Consider the following 18,711-nt stretch of genomic DNA (forward strand, 5'->3'; position numbering starts at 1 on the left):
GACACGAGTCGAAATAGTCAATTTTATTTGCTAGAATATTCGCTAGTCAAGTCTTGCTTGACCTTGGGTATTGGAATTTATGCGACACAAAAATTGACACTTGACCAAAATTCCACGAATAAAAATTTATCGATTTTTTTCAATGACAAAAATCAATCAATTTTACTAAGTTAATTGTTATAAAAATTACAACAATAAAATTAACGAAATTTTCGGATGTTAATTAATTAATTGATAATTTTTAGTTATTAAATTTTCTCGCAAGGTCGATTGAGAGATTTTCGGGTATAAGCCCCCATGAAAATCACTAAATCCAAAAAACTAGCAAATGTTCTACGATTTATTTATCATAAAAAAGAAAGGAAGAGGAATGATAGACCGAGTACAAACCGCGGTCTATCTTCCACCCACGGAATGAAATAATGTACCTGGGTAATTGTCTTACTACGTCCACGATGTCTGTCTACCGTGGTGAGTCCTCCAGGTACCGGTTGTTAGATTTTTCTCACTCCGGGGAATTGTCCTCACTCTAAGTTCAGTTTTTTTTTCCTGTAACAGAACCAATGTTAAAAGTCTGGTCTAAAAGATTGGAAAAACAATCTTAAAAAAAAATCATCGCAGCGTTCCGAAAATTCACGTGGGAAAAAATAATTACCTACTGCTTCGTTGAGTAGTGACCGGTGCGGCTGACTATCAAACCTCTTCTGATTTTGTCACTCTCCGACTCCTGAGCACCTACCCATTCCACCCCCCTCTTAATTACTAAACGGAAGACCCCGAAGATCGCGGCGCGCCAGTGCTGAGTCGACTAATTATCGACCTCTGGCGACTTATCGACTTAGGGTAATTTACCTTGTTACACTCCTCCCCACCAGACCAGCACTGGGGGGTCCCGATCCTCAGCTTCTCCTAGGGGTTGATGAATCAAAACTAAAACAGCGTAATTAAATTTTAACTTAAACAAAAAAAATTTTTTTATTCAGCCCAATTACAGGTCTTCATCGAGGTCCAGTTGGAGAACATCTTCGTCACTGGTCTCTTGGTCGTTGAAAACTCCAATGTCTTCTAGGCCCGAGTCCTCTGATATCGGCTCCCCTCGGCCACCAACCTCCATCTCGCTCCAGTTCGGACCTCGTAGTTCTCTCTTGTTCCTCCTCTTCTTCCTCTTCGCCGTTCGTCGACGGACTGGGACGTCACTTGGCTCCGGCCACGGCATCAATTCGGCGCGCGGGGTGCCAGTCTCCATCCTGCCAGTCCTGACCGCTCGTTCCATGGCCTCCTTAAATTGGCTGGCGCGATATGCAGCGAAGGCAAGCGTCAGATGTGGTGGACACTCAGGAAGCACGAACGTGGATGTTGAAGTTGTTGCTACCTGAGTGTCAGCAGCGCATTGGCTCCGGGTTGGAGCAGCTTCAACATCCACTGCATATCTAGATATTGGTTTCTTGGATGGGACTGGCTTGGACCGAGATACTGGAGGTTTCCAAGGAGCAAACAATCTCCGGGGTGGAGTCATGGCAACATTAGACCTGGTGAAGACTCTGGTCTTCACTGGTATTCTAGACTCAACCGACGTATAAGCTGAGGTCGTCTCAGGACGGGGTATAGCACCCTTGGACACATCTGGAGCGTGTACCGGTATAGCGCCATTCCCCCCAACAGATGCTACAGTATGTACAGCGATTACTGACACCTTGGTCTTCCTGGGAGAAAGCATAGGCGGATGAGGCTCGAGAGGAAGCACAGGAGTTGGTGCTCCAATTGACTCCAGCGGAATGGAAACTCGAACTGTCGGAGGGGAAGTCTCCGATCCCTTCTCCCTCTGAACAGCTCGAGCTGCAAACGTCAACAGCTCAAGATGTCTGGGCCTTCGATCCTCTTTCCGCTCCGCCACTGTCGATGCCCTTGCCCACGCAGCCCGCAGTTTCGCCCTTGGTGTCTGGGGATCCCGCAGCATCTGGTTAAACCTAACACGACGCCTGTTGAGTCGGGTCTGTCCTTCAGTGCAGCCGTACCATTTCGACTCACTAGTGTATACTCTCCCTTGGGTCACTCTTTGTTTAATTTGAACTGGTACCGCTCGGTGAGATACCGAGGGTTCTGCAGATTTTGGTTTCAATTTGCTGGTTCCAGCAACCCCCATTCGGTGGAAAACCGAGGGTTTAGCAGCTGATGTCGTCGAGGCGTGCTCTCCAGTCACAGCCGACTCCTCTCGATTTAAAACCGATGGAACAGCGTCCGCTATGGCTGGGGTACCCGCCTCGGGAACGGCAACTCCCACAGGGCTTGCCACCAAGGGTGTAGTTCTTGCAGGGACCAAGGGAATACTAGGTACATGAGGTCCCAACCTCCGAAAAGCAGATACCCGTGACGTAGAGGACTGACGTGTTGGCAGCCCAGAGAGGATATTACATTGTATGGCCACAGAGTTGGTCCCTGGCTTTACTCCTCCGATGTTGGTCTGGGCTGCCGCTCCCTGTCTCGGGTATTTCCTTTGGTTGCTGACCTCTCCTCCACCTCTCTCCATAATCCTGGAAAAATAATTAATTAGAAAAATTCCACGACATGGTTTCTTTAATACTAGAGCCTCTTATAAGCTAATCGATTACTGCGCCTAGGGAGTTTTAAATCAGGGGTATAATGTTGACCTAACAATTTCCCCTTCTCGTTTTTTAACTCTACGACCAATTAACTTAGAGACTATCGCAGGCCCTAAGTATTTAGCTCCGAGACTCGCATTATAACCGGCCGCCTTATTACTAAGCTTACGATTAGGATAATAAACTCTATCACGAATGGAAACCTCCAGAATCTTAAAATTAGATCCGTGGTATTTTTCCTGTCGCTCATTTTCCTTCTTCATGTTGGATTCTATTTTATGCCTGAGCTCATCAAGACGTAGTACTCTCTTGACCCACTCTGGACTTTTAAAATCCAGATCTTCCAATTCCAGGTGGCATATGTCACCCGCTTGGCGTGGTTCTTGGCCATGGCATAGATAATAGGGTGACAATTTCAGTGACGAGTGGAAAGCGCTATTATAGGCTAATTGGAACTCTCCTATATGGTTATCCCATTCTGTTTGGTCTTTGTTGATGTACGCTCGAATCATGGGTTTTATAGTACGATTTATTCGCTCTACCGGATTTGCCTGAGGATGAGAGACTGCTATAGGGCTAAACTTAACTCCTACTTGCCTCAGGTATTCTTGTACTTGAGAGTTTACGAATTCTTTCCCGTTATCTGTAACCAGGAACATTGGGTATCCCCAGAGTGAGAAAGAGCGCTTGAAACACTCCAGTATGAGACTTCCAGTGTGTTTCCGCAGCGGGTAGAATAGTGAGAACCTGGTATATAGGTCTTGCATTATTAGAATGTATAATTTCCCTAATTTTGACCGTGTGAAGGGACCCGTGACATCCGCTGCCACCACTGCCCAGGGTTTAATCGGTTGTCTCGTCTGGAGTGGAGCTTTTGATGTACTCTGCTTGTATTTGACCTGTTTGCAAGTCTCGCAGGCCTGAACGAAGTCTTCAACGTCTTTCGACATTCCTGGCCAGTAGAACTTAATTTTGATACGCTCGTACATTTTGTCACGACCTAGATGACCAGCATCTGGTTCTTCCTGATTTCTTCTCAATATTTCTGGTACTTCATGGTCTCTTAGGACCTTCTTCCATGCGTCTTCGTCACCCAGGATCTCCTTAAGAGGATCGGGTCTGCGATAATAAAGACAATCTTCCCGTATGTGCCAGTCTGGAAAGTTCTTCGGGTGTTTTCTGACATTGTTGAATTTTAGGTCATACCAACTGGAAGACTGGATATGGACAAACCTTGCTGTTTGTAATCTGTCCTTTATTTCCGTCCAATCTTCGGGAGAATCATCTTCATATAGACGAGAGAGAGCGTCTGGACCTTCGTTTGTCGTACCTCGTTGATGTTTGATGGTAACTTGGTGAGAAAACAACTCAACTGCCCATCTTGCCAGGCGTCCATTAGGTTCTCTAAGTGAGTGTAACCATAATAGAGAAGCGTGATCTGTTACTACGGTAAATGGAGCACCTTCGAGATAGCACCTCAGCTTCCTCACCGCCCAGACTACAGCTAAGCACTCCTTTTCTGTAGTCGCATATCTAGTTTCTGCACCTCGGAGCTGGCGACTAACATATAAATATATATTGCGACATAAATATATATATATATATATATATATATATATATATATATATATATATATATATATATATTTTGTAGCAGAAATTACAAACTTCTCTTCTTGGACCAGGGCAGAACTCGAATGTATGACCTGGTGTGCCACAGTTGAAACAGGGGCTCGGTCCTCGGATGTATTTTAAATTATACATGTGACCCAGGTCTTGTATAGGTGCATTCGAAAATTGTGGTCCTGGTTGTTGAAGAGTCCCATATTGTCCTGATGAGATGGTATTGGGGGTTTCAGTTTGTATATTCTGTACAGGCACTTGTTGGTTTGTTTGTTGAGTAGCATTTGTTTGCTGTGATGGATAAAACCTCGAGCGATAATATTGTTTATTGGCTGGAAACTGGTTATTAGGACGTCTGATGACTCCATAACGGTTGTCGTATTCCCCTGAATTTAACTGCATATTATTGAATTCGGGGAGTTCCACAATCTCCTCAATAAACTCTATATCCTCGTTAGGATGTTGAATAGCTCCAAAACGAGGTTTATCCGTGTTCTTATTTAGTGAAACAGACTGGTTATTGCTACTCGAGTCCTTGATACAACTGGCTGCCTCGTGTAATACGTTGAGAAGGTCTCCATATGTTGTTACTTGTTTGGAAAAGACCATGAGCCTCAGCTCGTCTGTTAGGTGGTTACGAATACAGTTCACCTGCTCCTGGACTGGTGGAGGAATCTCCATCGATTGATATTTTTGTTGGACATTGAGCACGAACTCCGTGGCATTGTCCCCAGGATTCATCCTCATCTCACTTATGTCCAGGATCATCTGATGGCCTGTAACAGGGCTGCCGAAAGCTTTTCGGAACTCCTGCTTGAACTGGGCGAAGTTTTGCCATCTGTAGTAGTTCGAATCCACCCAACGAGTTGCTGCTCCCTTCAGGGTGTAACTGATCACCTTCATTAGCTCCGGTTCACTCCAATCCTCACGTCTCGCTCTAGCTTCCAGTGAGTTAACGAAGTCATTAGCTGTTATACCCTTTCGAGGAAAAGAAATGCCGGACATCTGTATGCTGTTCTTAATTTATTTCCAACGGTTATAAGAAATGTGTCCAGGTCCAATGTTGGTGTTCACCCCGTTGAAGTCACCTCCAGGCAATCTATGTGCGTAATTATCGGGACAATTCCCAGGATAATTAGCCTGTGGTATGTAAGTGTTACCTGGTGTGAAACCCCGGTAACAATCTTGTTGTCCGACATTAGTTGTTTAATAATTCTTTCGGTTTACTGTGTTGATCAATGGGCGAGAAGTCAAGCCGATTGGTCGAGTCTCTTGATTATTTATTTGTTGGTATAAAGGAGAACTCGAATTTACTCCAAGATGTGCTGTCCCTGTGTAAATCTCACGAGCCAGTCGTTCACGTTCACGAAGTTGACGAATTTCCGGCTCTTGTTGTTGATGCAGGCGTTCGAGACGTTCCCGTTGAATTTGTTCTTGTCTTAACTGGTCTCTTAATGCCTGTTCCCGTGCCTCACGCTCTCTTATGGCTTCTTCGACTCCTTGAAGTCGTGTTCGAGGTGCTTAAATGGTTGCAGGATCACCTCGGAGTCTGTGTTGTAGCTAGAAGAACTCACGGTCCATGTCGTCTATTATTTCGTTGATCGTGTCGGCAACCTCTCCAAAATGTAATGAAGAGTTTGGAGAACCGGTTGGAGCTGGTGTGATCGTGTTTCTTCGAATTACATCGCTGATTCTGGCCATGTTTTGATTTCCAGGGAACAACGCTGTCCCACTCGTACCTGGAGTCTCGCCTATTGATATACGTTGGTTGTTTAGAACCGAAGGTGTTACTCCCGCGGATTCCTATTGTCTATAACCCGGGTTTAAATGAGTCGACTCACCCATGGGCACAGGCATGACGCCTGACCCGGGTACTTGAGCTGGCTCCCCCAAGGGTCTCTGATCAACGTTGGATCCTGGTCTATTAGTAATAGTCGGTGATGTTCTACCCCGGCCTCTACCGAAGGAAAGTTGTCGAGCCTCAACGTCTGGCTCTTTGAGTCCTTGAGACCTGGTTCTCGGTCCACCTTGACGTAAGATTGAATTAAAATTTATAAAATACTTCTCAAATCTAATGAATCTCACTTTTGAAACACGACAATAACTTATAATTCAAGTATCTAATATTGAAGATTTTAATTTTAGAATAAGTAATATAAAATATTTGATAAAGAAAAAAAATTATAATGCGATAAATTCCTAAAGGAATTTGTTCAAGAGAAAAAGATTTTATAATTTTCCAAATAAGATAAAACTAATTATTTTCTCTATGCAGCAAAAGAAACTATTGTTAAATTTAATTTAAATAGGAAAAAATTCTTTTGAGGATTATAAGTCAAAATTTCTTTTGAAAAGTACTTTACGATGTTGTAATACAATTGTCAAATTTTAATATAGACAATAAAAGAAAATTTAACATTGAAATAAATTTCAAAAACCAAAAGAATTTGTTCAAAAGAAAAAGGATTTTATAAATTTTGTCAATTAATATTTTATTATGATTCTCTATGAAAGAAACAAAATTTTTGCTAATTTCAAATTGAATAGGATTAAAATTCTTTTCAAAAGCAATTGTCGAATTTTCTCAAGTAAATTCCTCAAAAATGAGAAGTAAAGTTACCCGAGGTAGTCAAAATCGATAAGTATTTTAATCCTTATTGAAAGAAAAATACTTCGACTTAATTCGACTACCGGGTTTGACTATTATGATGATTTTCTTTGGTACCCAAAAAATAGCTGTGACTTGTAGAAAAAAAAAAACTACCACAAGCTACTGGGTTTAGCTGAATGATAATGAGTTTTATTTATTTTTTTTTTTTTTCCAAAAAAAAATTTTAAATAAGAATTAAATTAATGCTAAAATTTGAATTTCAAAGAAAAATTAGAAGAAAGAAAAATTTGTCGACGCTTACTAAACGCAATTTTCTAAGTTAAAAATTTTTCGAGTAATAAAAAAAATTTTTCCAATGATTGAATAATATGTTTCGAATTAATTATATTCTCAATTAATAATTTTCTTAATATATTTTTCGATCGGTATTGTTTTTCAATAATAAATTCTTACTATAGTATTCTTATCAATTAATACTTAATAATTTTCCGATCTATCTTATTTTCAATAATAAATTCTAAATATAAGAATCTTAGTAATTAATTCTTAATATAAAATATTGTCAACAATTTTCTGATTGTTTTATCAATTATAAAAATTCGACAGGAGTCGAAATAGTCAATTTTATTTGCTAGAACATTCGCTAGTCAAGTCTTGCTTGACCTTGGGTATTGGAATTTATGCGACACAAAAATTGACACTTGACCAAAATTCCACGAATAAAAATTTATCGATTTTTTTCAATGACAAAAATCAATCAATTTTACTAAGTTAATTGTTATAAAAATTACAACAATAAAATTACCGAAATTTTCGGATGTTAATTAATTAATTGATAATTTTTAGTTATTAAATTTTCCCGCAAGGTCGATTGAGAGGTTTTCGGGTATAAGCCCCTATGAAAATCACTAAATCCAAAAAACTAGCAAATGTTCTACGATTTATTTATCATAAAAAAGAAAGGAAGAGGAATGATAGACCGAGTACAAACCGCGGTCTATCTTCCACCCACAGAATGAAATAATGTACCTGGGTAATTGTCTTACTACGTCCACGATGTCTGTCTACCGTGGTGAGTCCTCCAGGTACCGGTTGTTAGATTTTTCTCACTCCAGGGAATTGTCCTCACTCTAAGTTCAGTTTTTTTTTCCTGTAACAGAACCAATGTTAAAAGTCTGGTCTAAAAGATTGGAAAGACAATCTTAAAAAAAAATCATCGCAGCGTTCCGAAAATTCACGTGCGAAAAAATAATTACCTACTGCTTCGTTGAGTAGTGACCGGTGCGGTTGACTATCAAACCTCTTCTGATTTTGTCACTCTCCAACTCCCGAGCACTTACCCATTCCACCCCCCTCTTAATTACTAAACGGAAGACCCCGAAGATCGGGGCGCGCCAGTGCTGAGTCGACTAATTATCGACCTCTGGCGACTTATCGATTTAGGGTAATTTACTCTGTTACAACGGTATCATCAAAAAGTGATAAAATAGCAAGTTCATCACTTAAGTACCATAAATGTGAAGTCATTTTTTCACATGTAGCCAAGGAAATTAAAGAATTAATTTTACTGTACTCAATTAAATTTTCCATAAACTCCATAAGTCGTGATTAGCAGCAGAAGTCGCAGAAGTTGATGAAAACCAAGCTTTTACATACACCATAACTATGAAAATACAAAATTGTCGAAGACCATCCAATTCTTTCTTAGAAAGGTCAAATTCATCTCTAAAAATAAACATTTTTAGGCAATAAATTGCCTTTGCTATCCTTCTTGCATGATGAACTGCACCAGGACGCTTGAAGAAAACTTGCTCTCGTGGCATTTCTCCCAGAAAAATTAATGACAATTCCAATATTTCTTTATAGTCATCTCGGGGTTGCGATAACTACCAAAAGTAATCAATTATTCGTAAAAAATCAAAAATTATCCTCGACACTTAAAATTGTATTTAAATAATACCTGTAAGTATCGCTTAATAAATGAAGATAGATTATTTTTTTCATTCGTAATAATATTAGCAACAATACTATCTTCAACACCAGATTTATACTTCGTTTTATCGAATGTGTCCCAAAATTTTTTGAATCTGCCAAATATTGGAACATTTGGTCCGGATGATACTGGCCAATAGACTTCGAATGCACTCCTTAAAATGATCTCATAAATATGATGGCGACATGGTAACCAAATTAATTCTTTTCCTAAGGCCTTTTCAAATTCTTTACATGTACCATGATGGATTCCTGTATAGTAAAAATAGATAATTACACTTTAAGTTCTGTTTTTAATAAAAATTGTAACGCATATTTAAAATCTATAAATAAATAAAGAATTATAACTAATGGGCACGTGTCGAAAATTTAATTAATGTATGAAAACAATTCAACTGGAACGATGAAAATAAAATTTTCTTTTAAATATTTTATCATTGATTAGTTACCCGTATTAACCGCAGTCGTGTCAAAACACATCGCCTTGATGTAACTAATAATACCCCATTGATTTAATGTTGACAAGATGGTTGCTGTTTGATTTTCTGCCGATCCACTATTCATTTTTGGAACTCCAAGTAACTGCTCAGTACCAAAAGCAGTCAAAATAATGGGTAATCGATCCACAAATTTCGATTCAGAAATGTCATTCAGTACTTTCCCATCCCAATGCACGACATATTTATCATGAGCTTTGAAGTTATCTTTTAGTCCTATAGCAATGTCTTTTCGTAAGAGCATGTGAGTTCGTTGAATTGTTCGATAACTAAGAGTTGTATCTTCTACATTAACACCAACACTTGATAGAACTGGAGCAATAATGAACATCGCATTTCTACTACTAACATTAGCTCTGTCGAGTGCTGAGATAAGCTCTGGAGTTAGAATATTTATTTTTGCTCGTGTTGTCGGTATTTGAGGCACATACTCTAAATCTGAACCGAAATTTGTAGCTTGACTTAATGTAAGGGTTGAAGATGACTCTGATTCCTCACTTCAAACAATCTCATGGCTGGTTGAGGGTTGATTCAAATCTAAAATAAGCGTTGTTATTTAATTAATGGAAGCAAAAATATGGAACTCATTCATTTTGACATCAAATAAGGAACACAAAGAGTTTTTATTTATCATCTACGAAGATATTGACATTTATGATATAATTAATTAGAAAAACAATAATATACTTTATTATTCATAATTTATAATCAATTTAATTTATTTTCAATTCTGATTAAAATTTATAATAATTAAATGTTGTAAATACTCACGACTTTCATCTACTTCCATCGTATTCATAGTACTGTTTAATTTATTTGGGTTATTTGAGAGAATTTCTTTCCGGGTATCACTTTTTTGATTTGAATATAGTTCACGAATATCATTATCAAGCAGTTTTATTGATTTATGATCTACAATATCAAATAATGCTTTGATTTCATTCTGAAATATTATTCCATTTTTGTTTTGGGCTGATGATTTTTTTCGCACAAAAGATTTTTGCAATTTCAACCATCGGTTATGATAGCGAAGAATTTTTTGTATTACATTAGTTGATCCACTAGTCGGAATCTGGTTGTTTGTCCATAGTTCAATAACTTGATCAGTTGCATTTTTAGCACTTTGTTTGATAGAACATTTTAACACTTTGAGCTGATAAAAAAAAACACTCATAATCTCTTTCACTGTTGGCAACTTACGTTCTGAAATTTTTTGCATGGGTTTTCCGATCAAATGAATTTCCTTATCCATATTTTCGATAAATATATAAATTTATGTAGTGACAACAAAATTTGTAAATATTTAATCGTTTTATCACATATACAAGATCATAACTTGTGGAAACACTAGAAATGCTGTAGAAAATGTAAACAAATAAAAACAATATAACTATAAAGAAAAATGTAGGTGGCGCTAGTTCACAAGGCAAACAGAGTAAATAGAATACAAAACAAAAATTCTCTACAGAAGAAATTTTCCCAAGGACAATATACAGCTGTAGTGGAAAAATTTTTTACGACGTTTTGAAGACGTTATAAAAAAACAACATGATCGTGATTTCTAATGATGAAAAATAAAAAGTTTGGAATTATTGAATAAAAATTTTGAAAACAAAATTCAAATAATACTTACATTAAAGACAAAAAATGAAATTTTCTCAAAACTGATAGATTAAATTGAAATTTTTCGATTATTTAATCAAAAACTCTTAAAATCGATATACATGAAAGTTTGATGATGAATATCTTTTGAACGATTAATTTAATCGCCAAAACATAAGATACCATTTTTATAGAGCAGTGAATTTGCTACAAAAATTCCTATTGCCCATTCAATAATAGCCATTTCTTGTCGAGTTATAAAATTCATAAACAAAAGTGACATTTGACTTAAAATAATCAATCTTAAATCTTCAATATTAGTGAAATGGTGAGGTTTACGGAAAAAACATAAGATACCTTTTTTGTAGAGCATTAAATTTCCTACAAAATTCTTAAAAAAATTTTTTCTGTACGACCAATTAATGATGAGGAATGAATTTTTTTCTATTGGACTGAGAAAAAAATGAAAAACTGCGACGCGGAGGATCTTCCTATTAAAATTAAGAGTTCATATTTGGTGAGAATTTTTTTAAGGTGCCTAGTAACCCATTTTTCCGTATTAATTGTAAAAAAAAATAGTTGATTTTTTTGACCCACCTAATATATATATATATATATATATATATATATATATATATATATATATATATATATATATATATATATATATATATATATATATTAGGGTGTCCCTTAAAATTCAACTTCAATATATTTTTACGCATACCTTCTAAAAAGTTTCGTATGGACCTAATATAGTCTAGAAATAAATATTAGCCCGATTTATAAACGATAACCCGTGCCGACTTGAGTTTTTAACTTGTCCATACAAGTTGCGCGGGAGTAGCGCGGCGACCTGTTACTGCGAGTTTCAATTGTCATTTTATAAGTGATTTCTAACATTTTTAGTGCGTTGTTGTTTATTTTGTGAAAATGTCTGTGGAATTACGAAGTGATAAACAAAATATTTTCCTTATCGGACTGCCAAGCCACCAGATAAATGGTGCAAAATTACCATCTAATCGACAAGTTCTTACCGTTTTATTTTACAATATTCGTGAAGTCAAGCTGACTGTTAGTGAAAGTGCGAATCTTGTTATAAGAGAGTGCATTATATTTTGGGAAAAAGCTAGAATTCCTACGAAGGCAATCCCTAACTGCGTGATGAAACTTGTTGATTTATATCATGTTTGGAGGGACCTGCAAAAAAACTGTAAGAAAACTCAGTTGACTTTCAAGAATCGTGAAAATAATTTTGTAAAAGACCTTGATAACTTATTTGATATTGCACATGCAGATGCCTTTGACAGAATGAAGATAGAGGAAGACAAAGATTTCTTAAGGAAACAGAGAGAGCCCGGTCGACCGGGATGCTTAGGTGGAATCGACAAAAATTTGGCGGAGAAAGAAGAACGAGTTAGGCAAAGACGATTGGAAGAAGAGGAAAGAAAGGTAAAATAAAGAGAGTTATTGGCTGTTGCATCTACTTCTTCGATAGATAACTTGGAATGTCTTGAGAATTCGGATGAGGAACAGATTTCGAACTCTGAACTTAGTACTCAGATTCCTTGCCCTGAAAAAAGTTTTAAAAGAGGCACAAAAAGTTTAATAACTCCAAAACTGGTAGCAGCTTTAGATCGATGCCAATTAAGCATAAGGGACTCAGTTTACATTCTCCATGCGGTTGTAGAAGCGCTTGGTCTGAACAGCGATGATTTCCCTATAAACAAATCCTCGATTCAGCGAGTTTGTACTCAAGCGAGAAAATCCAGGGCAGAAGCAATAAAAACTGACTTCCAGAATAATTTGCCTGACGTAGTCACAATTCATTGGGATGGAAAACTATTACCTGGATTGGATGTACGAAGTTCAAAAGAAGAACGCTTGCCAATTATTGCTTCATTTGACGATAGAGAACCGCTTCTTGCAGTTCCGAAATTAGAGAGTTCTTCTGGAAAACATCAAGCTAAAGCCATTTCAACTGCTCTCTTTGACTGGACCCTCCATGACAAAGTACAGATAATGTGCTGCGATACAACAGCTTCCAATACTGACCGTTTCAGTGGAGCTCGTGCTATTTTGGAGCAGACTTTAGAAAGGGAATTGCTGCTTTTTACTTGTCGTCATCATGTTTATGAGTTGGTCCTTAAAGCTGTTTTTGAAACAAAGGTAAAACATATTACAAGTAGCCCAGATATTCCAATTTTTAAAAAGTTAAGAGATAATTGGAAAAATATTAACACTGATAACATTGAGTCACCTCTAAATTTCGTTGAAGCACATATTGCTAAGACAAACATTACATCTTTGTTAACTTTTTATAAGACTGAACTGGAAAAATCTTTTGTTAGAGACGATTACCGCGAATTGGTTGAACTATGCGTTGTGTTCTTAGGAGGAGACACAGAGAATAAACTAAAACTCAGGCCCCCGGAGCTTTGCATCAAGCGCGATGGATGGCGAGAGCAATCTATTCTATAAAAATATGTTTGCTTCAATCGCAACTTAAAATTACTGCAAAGGACAAAAATGCTCTACAAGATGTTTGTTTATTTATCGTCACCTTGTATACCAAACCTTGGCTCGAATGTACAATGGCAGTTAAAGCACCTAACCAAGACTTGTCCTTTTTGAAAGCTCTAAAAGAATATGAAAAAGTAGACGCGACAAGTTCCAAGGCATCCATAAGCAAGTTTATTCATCATTTATGGTATTTGTGTGAAGAAACAGTCATGTTATCACTCTTTGATGAAGAAGTTGATACCAAAACCAAGACAAAAATGATTAATATTTTAAACAGAGACGAAAGTTCAGATTCCTCTAAACGCTATGTCCCATCGAAGGAAGATATTACGCAAAATTTGTTTGGTAAGTACTTAATATTTTCATGTTTCTTTTTCAAAGTTTTGTGGTTTAGTTTTTGCTTATTTTAATGGTTTTTTCTTTATTTCAGATATGACGCTGGATGATTTTGTGACTCAAAGAAGCAAACGATTTCTATCTCGACTACAGATCGACGACAGTTTTTTTCGGGAAGACGTATCTTCGTGGGGTGACAATCTTGCTTTTTTGGAAGCTAGAAGGCGATTAAGTCGTTTGAAGGTCGTAAATGACACTGCCGAAAGAGCTGTTAAATTAATGCAAGATTTTAATGGTCTTATCACGGTTGAAGAAGAGCAAAAACAGTTTTTGTTGCGTTGTGTTCAGGAACATAGAAATCTGTATCCGGACTGTAAAAAAACTACACTAAAGAGAAGTTACCCTAATTAATTATTATTATAATTTGTATTTAAATAAAAGTTTGTATTGATATTTTTTTAGTTTTACTCATATTTACTTTATTTGTTGCATTTTAATTATTTTTGGATCAAACCAAAATGTCAGACCAAAACACCGTTTTTTATTAAACTTTAGAGCTCGGTCGGCACGGGTTGCAATCATGCTACAGATATGAAATTTCATATTTAAGTACATTTTAGCATTTATAAAAAAATTGGAGGGTATGCGTTTCGAAATTCTAAAAAAATTTTTTTTTTGCCATATAAGGGACACCTAATATATATATATATATATATATATATATATATATATATATATATATATATATATATATATATATATATATATATATATATATATTTATGTGTGTGTGTGTGTTTTTTAGGGAGGGGGAATCCTTTTTGCGGATTCCAGGCATAGTTGTTTGGCCTGGATATGTGGCGACTCGACGCAGTGTCATACTAAAAATCGACGCTGACGCCCCTACCCACTAAACCCTAAACCCCTTTCTCTTCTGTCCTCTGATCCCCCATCGTACCGCCGTAAGGCATTTCTTCGCGGGGGGAGGAATTAGCCGCCGCTCTTCCTTCTGGTGGTTAAGATGTTATTTCTTCCTTCTACTTTCTGTCTTTTGCTCTTTTCCTCTCGATGGAACGCAGCTCTGTAAGCACTTCTGTGGCAAAACTGTTCGTTGAGTTCCAGGCAGCTTCTGAAGACAGCATAGTTTCTACGACTGACTCTGGTTGAATTCTCTTTTTCAAGATCCTCTCCCGCTCCTCACGTTGTGGATTAAAACGCGAGCACACGAAAAAAACGTGCTCTGCATCTTCAGTGGCTCCAGGGCAGGACGGGCACTCCGGAGAATCGTCATGCTTAAAGTGGTGAAGATAAGCCCGAAAACAGCCATGTCCTGACAACATCTGCGTTAGGTAGTAGTTGACCTCTCCGTGTTTCCGGCTCAGCCAAATATCGATCTTTGGTATGAAACGGTACGTCCATCTACCCTTCTCTGAGGCATCCCACTGAGATTGCCATCGTGCGATGCTGTGCTGTCTTTGTTCCGTTCTGAGTTCTTCTGCGCTCAGTGTTGTTGCCCTCTTTCGTTGGTAAAGGTTCCTTCTTTTTTCAGCTAGGACTCTGAGAGGTAGAGTTCCAGAAATGACGCACACTGCTTCCTCAGATATTGTGCGGAAGGCGCAAGCTACTCTTAGGGCACCCATACGATAGATTGGTCCTGCCTATCTCCATGAATCTTGCTTCTCTAGTGCGTCAGCCCAAATGGATATTCCATAGGTGAGCACCGATGTGACTACCGATGACAATAATAGTCTTCTGCTCTGCTTTGGGCCCCCAACGTTCCGCATCATTCTTGCGAGACTAGCTCTCACTACTGATGCTTTAGTACCGACGTGTTCCACTTGCTACTTGAAGTTGAGTCGAGCGTCAATCATCACTCCCAGATATCGTATATAAGGTTGTGATGTTATTTCTTGTTCGCCAATATTTAGCTTGATGGTCTCTATCACTTTTCTGCTAGTAATAAGCACTGCTTCGGTTTTGTGCTTAGCCAGTTGGAGGTTTACTGCATCCATCCATCGGTTAACTCGCTCAAATGTGATGTCAAACAAGTTGCGAATTTCATCAAGGTGTTTTGCGACAATCACTACTGCAACATCGTCCGCGTATGCTACGAGTTTGACGCATCTTGGAATTTTCAGTCTCAATAGTCCGTCATCCATGATGTTCCATAACAATGGGCCAAGAACAGAGCCCTGCGGGACACCACCGGTAATATCATATTCTTTGGGACCGTTTTTCGTGTTGTATTTTAACACTCTATCTGTAAAGTAGCTAGTCACTATTCTGCGCAGATATGCTGGTACGTTCTTCTCTTCAAGAGCTTGCATGATGCAGTCCCAATTTGCAGAGTTGAAGGCATTCTTAATGTCTAAGGCAGCTACCAGGCAATACTCCTTTGTACCACCCTTCCATCTAGTTCCTGCGATTGCCTACTTGGCCGTATTAACAACCAGGTTGATTGCATCCAGGGTTGATCGTCCTTTCCGAAATCCATACTGGGTGTCTGCCAGGAGTGGGTCAACTACTGCATCTATCCGTTGGTGAATTATACGCTCAAATATCTTACCCGCCGTATCTAGCATGCAAAGTGGCCGGTAAGATGACGGTTCTTCTGGTGGTTTCTTCCCTTTAGGTAACAGTACCAATCGTTGCTGTTTCCATTTACGAGGAAAAGTCCCCTCTTTGAGGCATGCGTTGTAGACGTCTAAGAATAATGTTGGTGCTGCCTTTATGATAGTCTTCAAGGCTGTATTAGGGATTCCGTCTAATCCCGGCGCTTTATTATTCCCTACACGGTTACAAGCCTCGAGCAGTTCTTCTTCAGTGACAGGTGGGATGTCGTCCAATTCGCCTGGCGCCAATTGATAATCGAAACTGTGTTGCTGTGGAAACAATGCAGTGACAATTTTCTGAAGTAGGAGGACACGTAGGTGACGGTATTTGTTGTTTTTTCAGGTGGGTCATAACCACCTTATAAGGCCTACCCAACACGTCTTTGTCCACCTCGTATATGAGCTCTTTCCAGCATCTTCTTTTGCTCTCTTTGATGGCCCTATTTAGTTCACGACGAGCTTTTTTGTACTCGGCAATCAGCACTGCAGCGTTAGGTCGTTTGTAGCCACGCTGAGACATTCTTCTCTGTCTATGACACTCTTTACGGAGGTTGCTGATGTGATCGTTCCACCAGTGTACCGCAGGTCTTGAAATTATGCCATGTTTACGAGGCATACTAGCATCACAGGCTTGTGTTACTCTCATCATCAGGTCCTTAGTCTGATCTTCTGCACATCCAGTGTTGATCGGGTCACTATCGAAAGCTATTAGCAGTACTTCTGGGTCGAAAGATTTCACCTTCCAACCAATGATGTTAGGTTGCTTGATAGGTTCCCTGAGGTTCTGGTCGTTTGATGTTTCCCAGAGTATCGCATGATGATCACTGGCAGTGTAGATGTCCAGTACCTTCCAGTTGTGGTTACCTTTAGCAAGGCTGGTACTGACAAATGTGAGGTCTACAATCGAGCTTGCGTCGCCTTTGGTGTAGGTCGGCGTATCACCGCTGTTGAGCAAAACTACATCTAGTGTAGAAAAAGCTTCTAGTAGTTCTCTTCCTCGTGCATTAGTCTGTTTACTGCCCCAGTCCATTGCCCAGGCGTTGAAGTCCCCGGCTATCGCCACTGGATGATGTTGCTTCGCGTCCTCGGTCAGTCGATCCAAGAAGTCAGTAAATTCAGCAATGGGGAGGCTAGGTGGTGCGTAGCAGCTGTAGAAACGGATACCATCTACTGACGCTGCTACAAAGCCAGCGCTGCCATTGTTAACCATACTCTGGAAGGGGGGCTTACCACAGGCCCAGATCACAGCTTTGGTGGTGATATCCGTCTCCCACGGTTGGCCAACTAGATGTTTATATGGCTCCGATAAAAGCACCAGGTCGAGCTTTAATTCCCGTACTGTATGCATGAGCAAGTCATGCGCAGCTTCGCAATGATTGATGTTGAGCTGCAGTATCTTCATGTTCGTTTACTTGTCAGCTTCTGGAGTGCTTCTTGGAAAACCGGGCACTGACCAGAACCAGACCGGTGAGCAGTATCCTGAGAGCCAGGTTTTTCTGTACATAGCACACATTTCACCTTGTTTGGGCACTGAGCAGCTTGATGACCTGTTTATCCACACTTGATGCAAAGTTGAGATCGATCGACTTCGCTTTTACATTGGACAGTAGTGTGCCCGAAGTGCCAGCACTTGTAGCATCGTAGTGGAGTCTTCACTGCTCTGGCACGGCAATTCACCCAGCCAATCCGTATCTTACCTCTTTCTCCGAGTACCCTCTGCGCTGTTGCTGCTGGCAGCCTTACCAAAACGGTCTGGGTGCCTCTGTAGGCCGGACGAATTTTAATGACATCTACTGGTATCTCGTAGTCGTTTCCGACCGCCTCTTGTCAGGCCATCCGGACATCGTCTTTGCTTGTTTCGCCGTCAATGTCCCGGATTTCGAGCTGTTCCTCTGGTCCATTACAGATGACATCGGCTTCTTCTTGAAGGATGCTCTTTATGGTCTCCAGGAGCGATTGTCTTTGTCTGTGCTCTTCCTAGAGAGCGTAATGAGCATGTTTCCGTCAGTGGACTTTTGGACCTTGTCAACTACGTCACGAGCCTGATCTGGAGGGACATCTTTTTTAATCCGACGCAGTATCTCGGCATATTTTGCCTTCTCAACAGGTCGAATAATTAAGGCATCTGGCCTGGTGAGTTTTCGCGGTTTTTTCCGCTTTGGCTCTGGCCTAGGCTCCATCGGCGGATGCTTTGAGAGTTGCTCTCTAGCTAGTTTTCTCTTCTCCTTTTTAGTCTGTACTTTTTCCCAGTCAGTCACCTTTTTAGGTTCGTCGACCTTCCCTACCTGTCGTTGAGGAGGGCTTTTTTTCATATC

General features: G+C 39.3%; 2 protein-coding genes across 3 annotated transcripts in view; both read right to left on the minus strand.

Moving 5' to 3' along the window:
* Nucleotides 1-651: 651 nt before the first annotated feature.
* LOC141533472 (uncharacterized) overlaps nt 652-18,711 on the minus strand; it is a 110,814-nt gene continuing 92,754 nt past the window's right edge. For both annotated transcript variants that reach the window (XM_074252374.1, XM_074252372.1), the window contains one exon: nt 652-2,531. In XM_074252374.1, the coding sequence (XP_074108475.1) occupies nt 989-2,531 (1,543 nt within the window). In that variant the 3' untranslated portion in view covers nt 652-988. The remainder of the gene's footprint in view (nt 2,532-18,711) is intronic.
* LOC141533482 (uncharacterized) lies at nt 6,071-10,545 on the minus strand. The gene is made up of 5 exons (XM_074252393.1): nt 10,095-10,545; nt 9,276-9,860; nt 8,795-9,078; nt 7,864-8,720; nt 6,071-6,250 (listed from the first exon to the last, which is right to left on the minus strand). Exons 2-4 carry the CDS (start codon nt 9,652-9,654, stop codon nt 8,412-8,414), a joined length of 972 nt encoding a protein of 323 aa, XP_074108494.1. The 5' UTR covers nt 9,655-9,860; nt 10,095-10,545; the 3' UTR covers nt 6,071-6,250; nt 7,864-8,411.

The sequence above is a fragment of the Cotesia typhae genome, unplaced genomic scaffold (genome assembly GCF_013202065.1).
Source record: "Cotesia typhae breed Kobodo isofemale line unplaced genomic scaffold, CoteBio_Ctyphae contig_9, whole genome shotgun sequence".
NCBI classification, from domain to species: Eukaryota; Metazoa; Arthropoda; class Insecta; order Hymenoptera; family Braconidae; genus Cotesia; species Cotesia typhae.

Bases quoted from the DNA above. Each gene is read 5' to 3' on its own strand.
- LOC141533482 (XM_074252393.1), bottom strand. From the start codon at position 9,654: ATGTTCATTATTGCTCCAGTTCTATCAAGTGTTGGTGTTAATGTAGAA. The intron at 9,079-9,275 runs GTAACTAATCAA...TTTACTATACAG, and splicing joins CACGACTGCGGTTAATACGG to GAATCCATCATGGTACATGT. The intron at 8,721-8,794 runs GTATTATTTAAA...TACTTTTGGTAG, and splicing joins TTATTAAGCGATACTTACAG to TTATCGCAACCCCGAGATGA.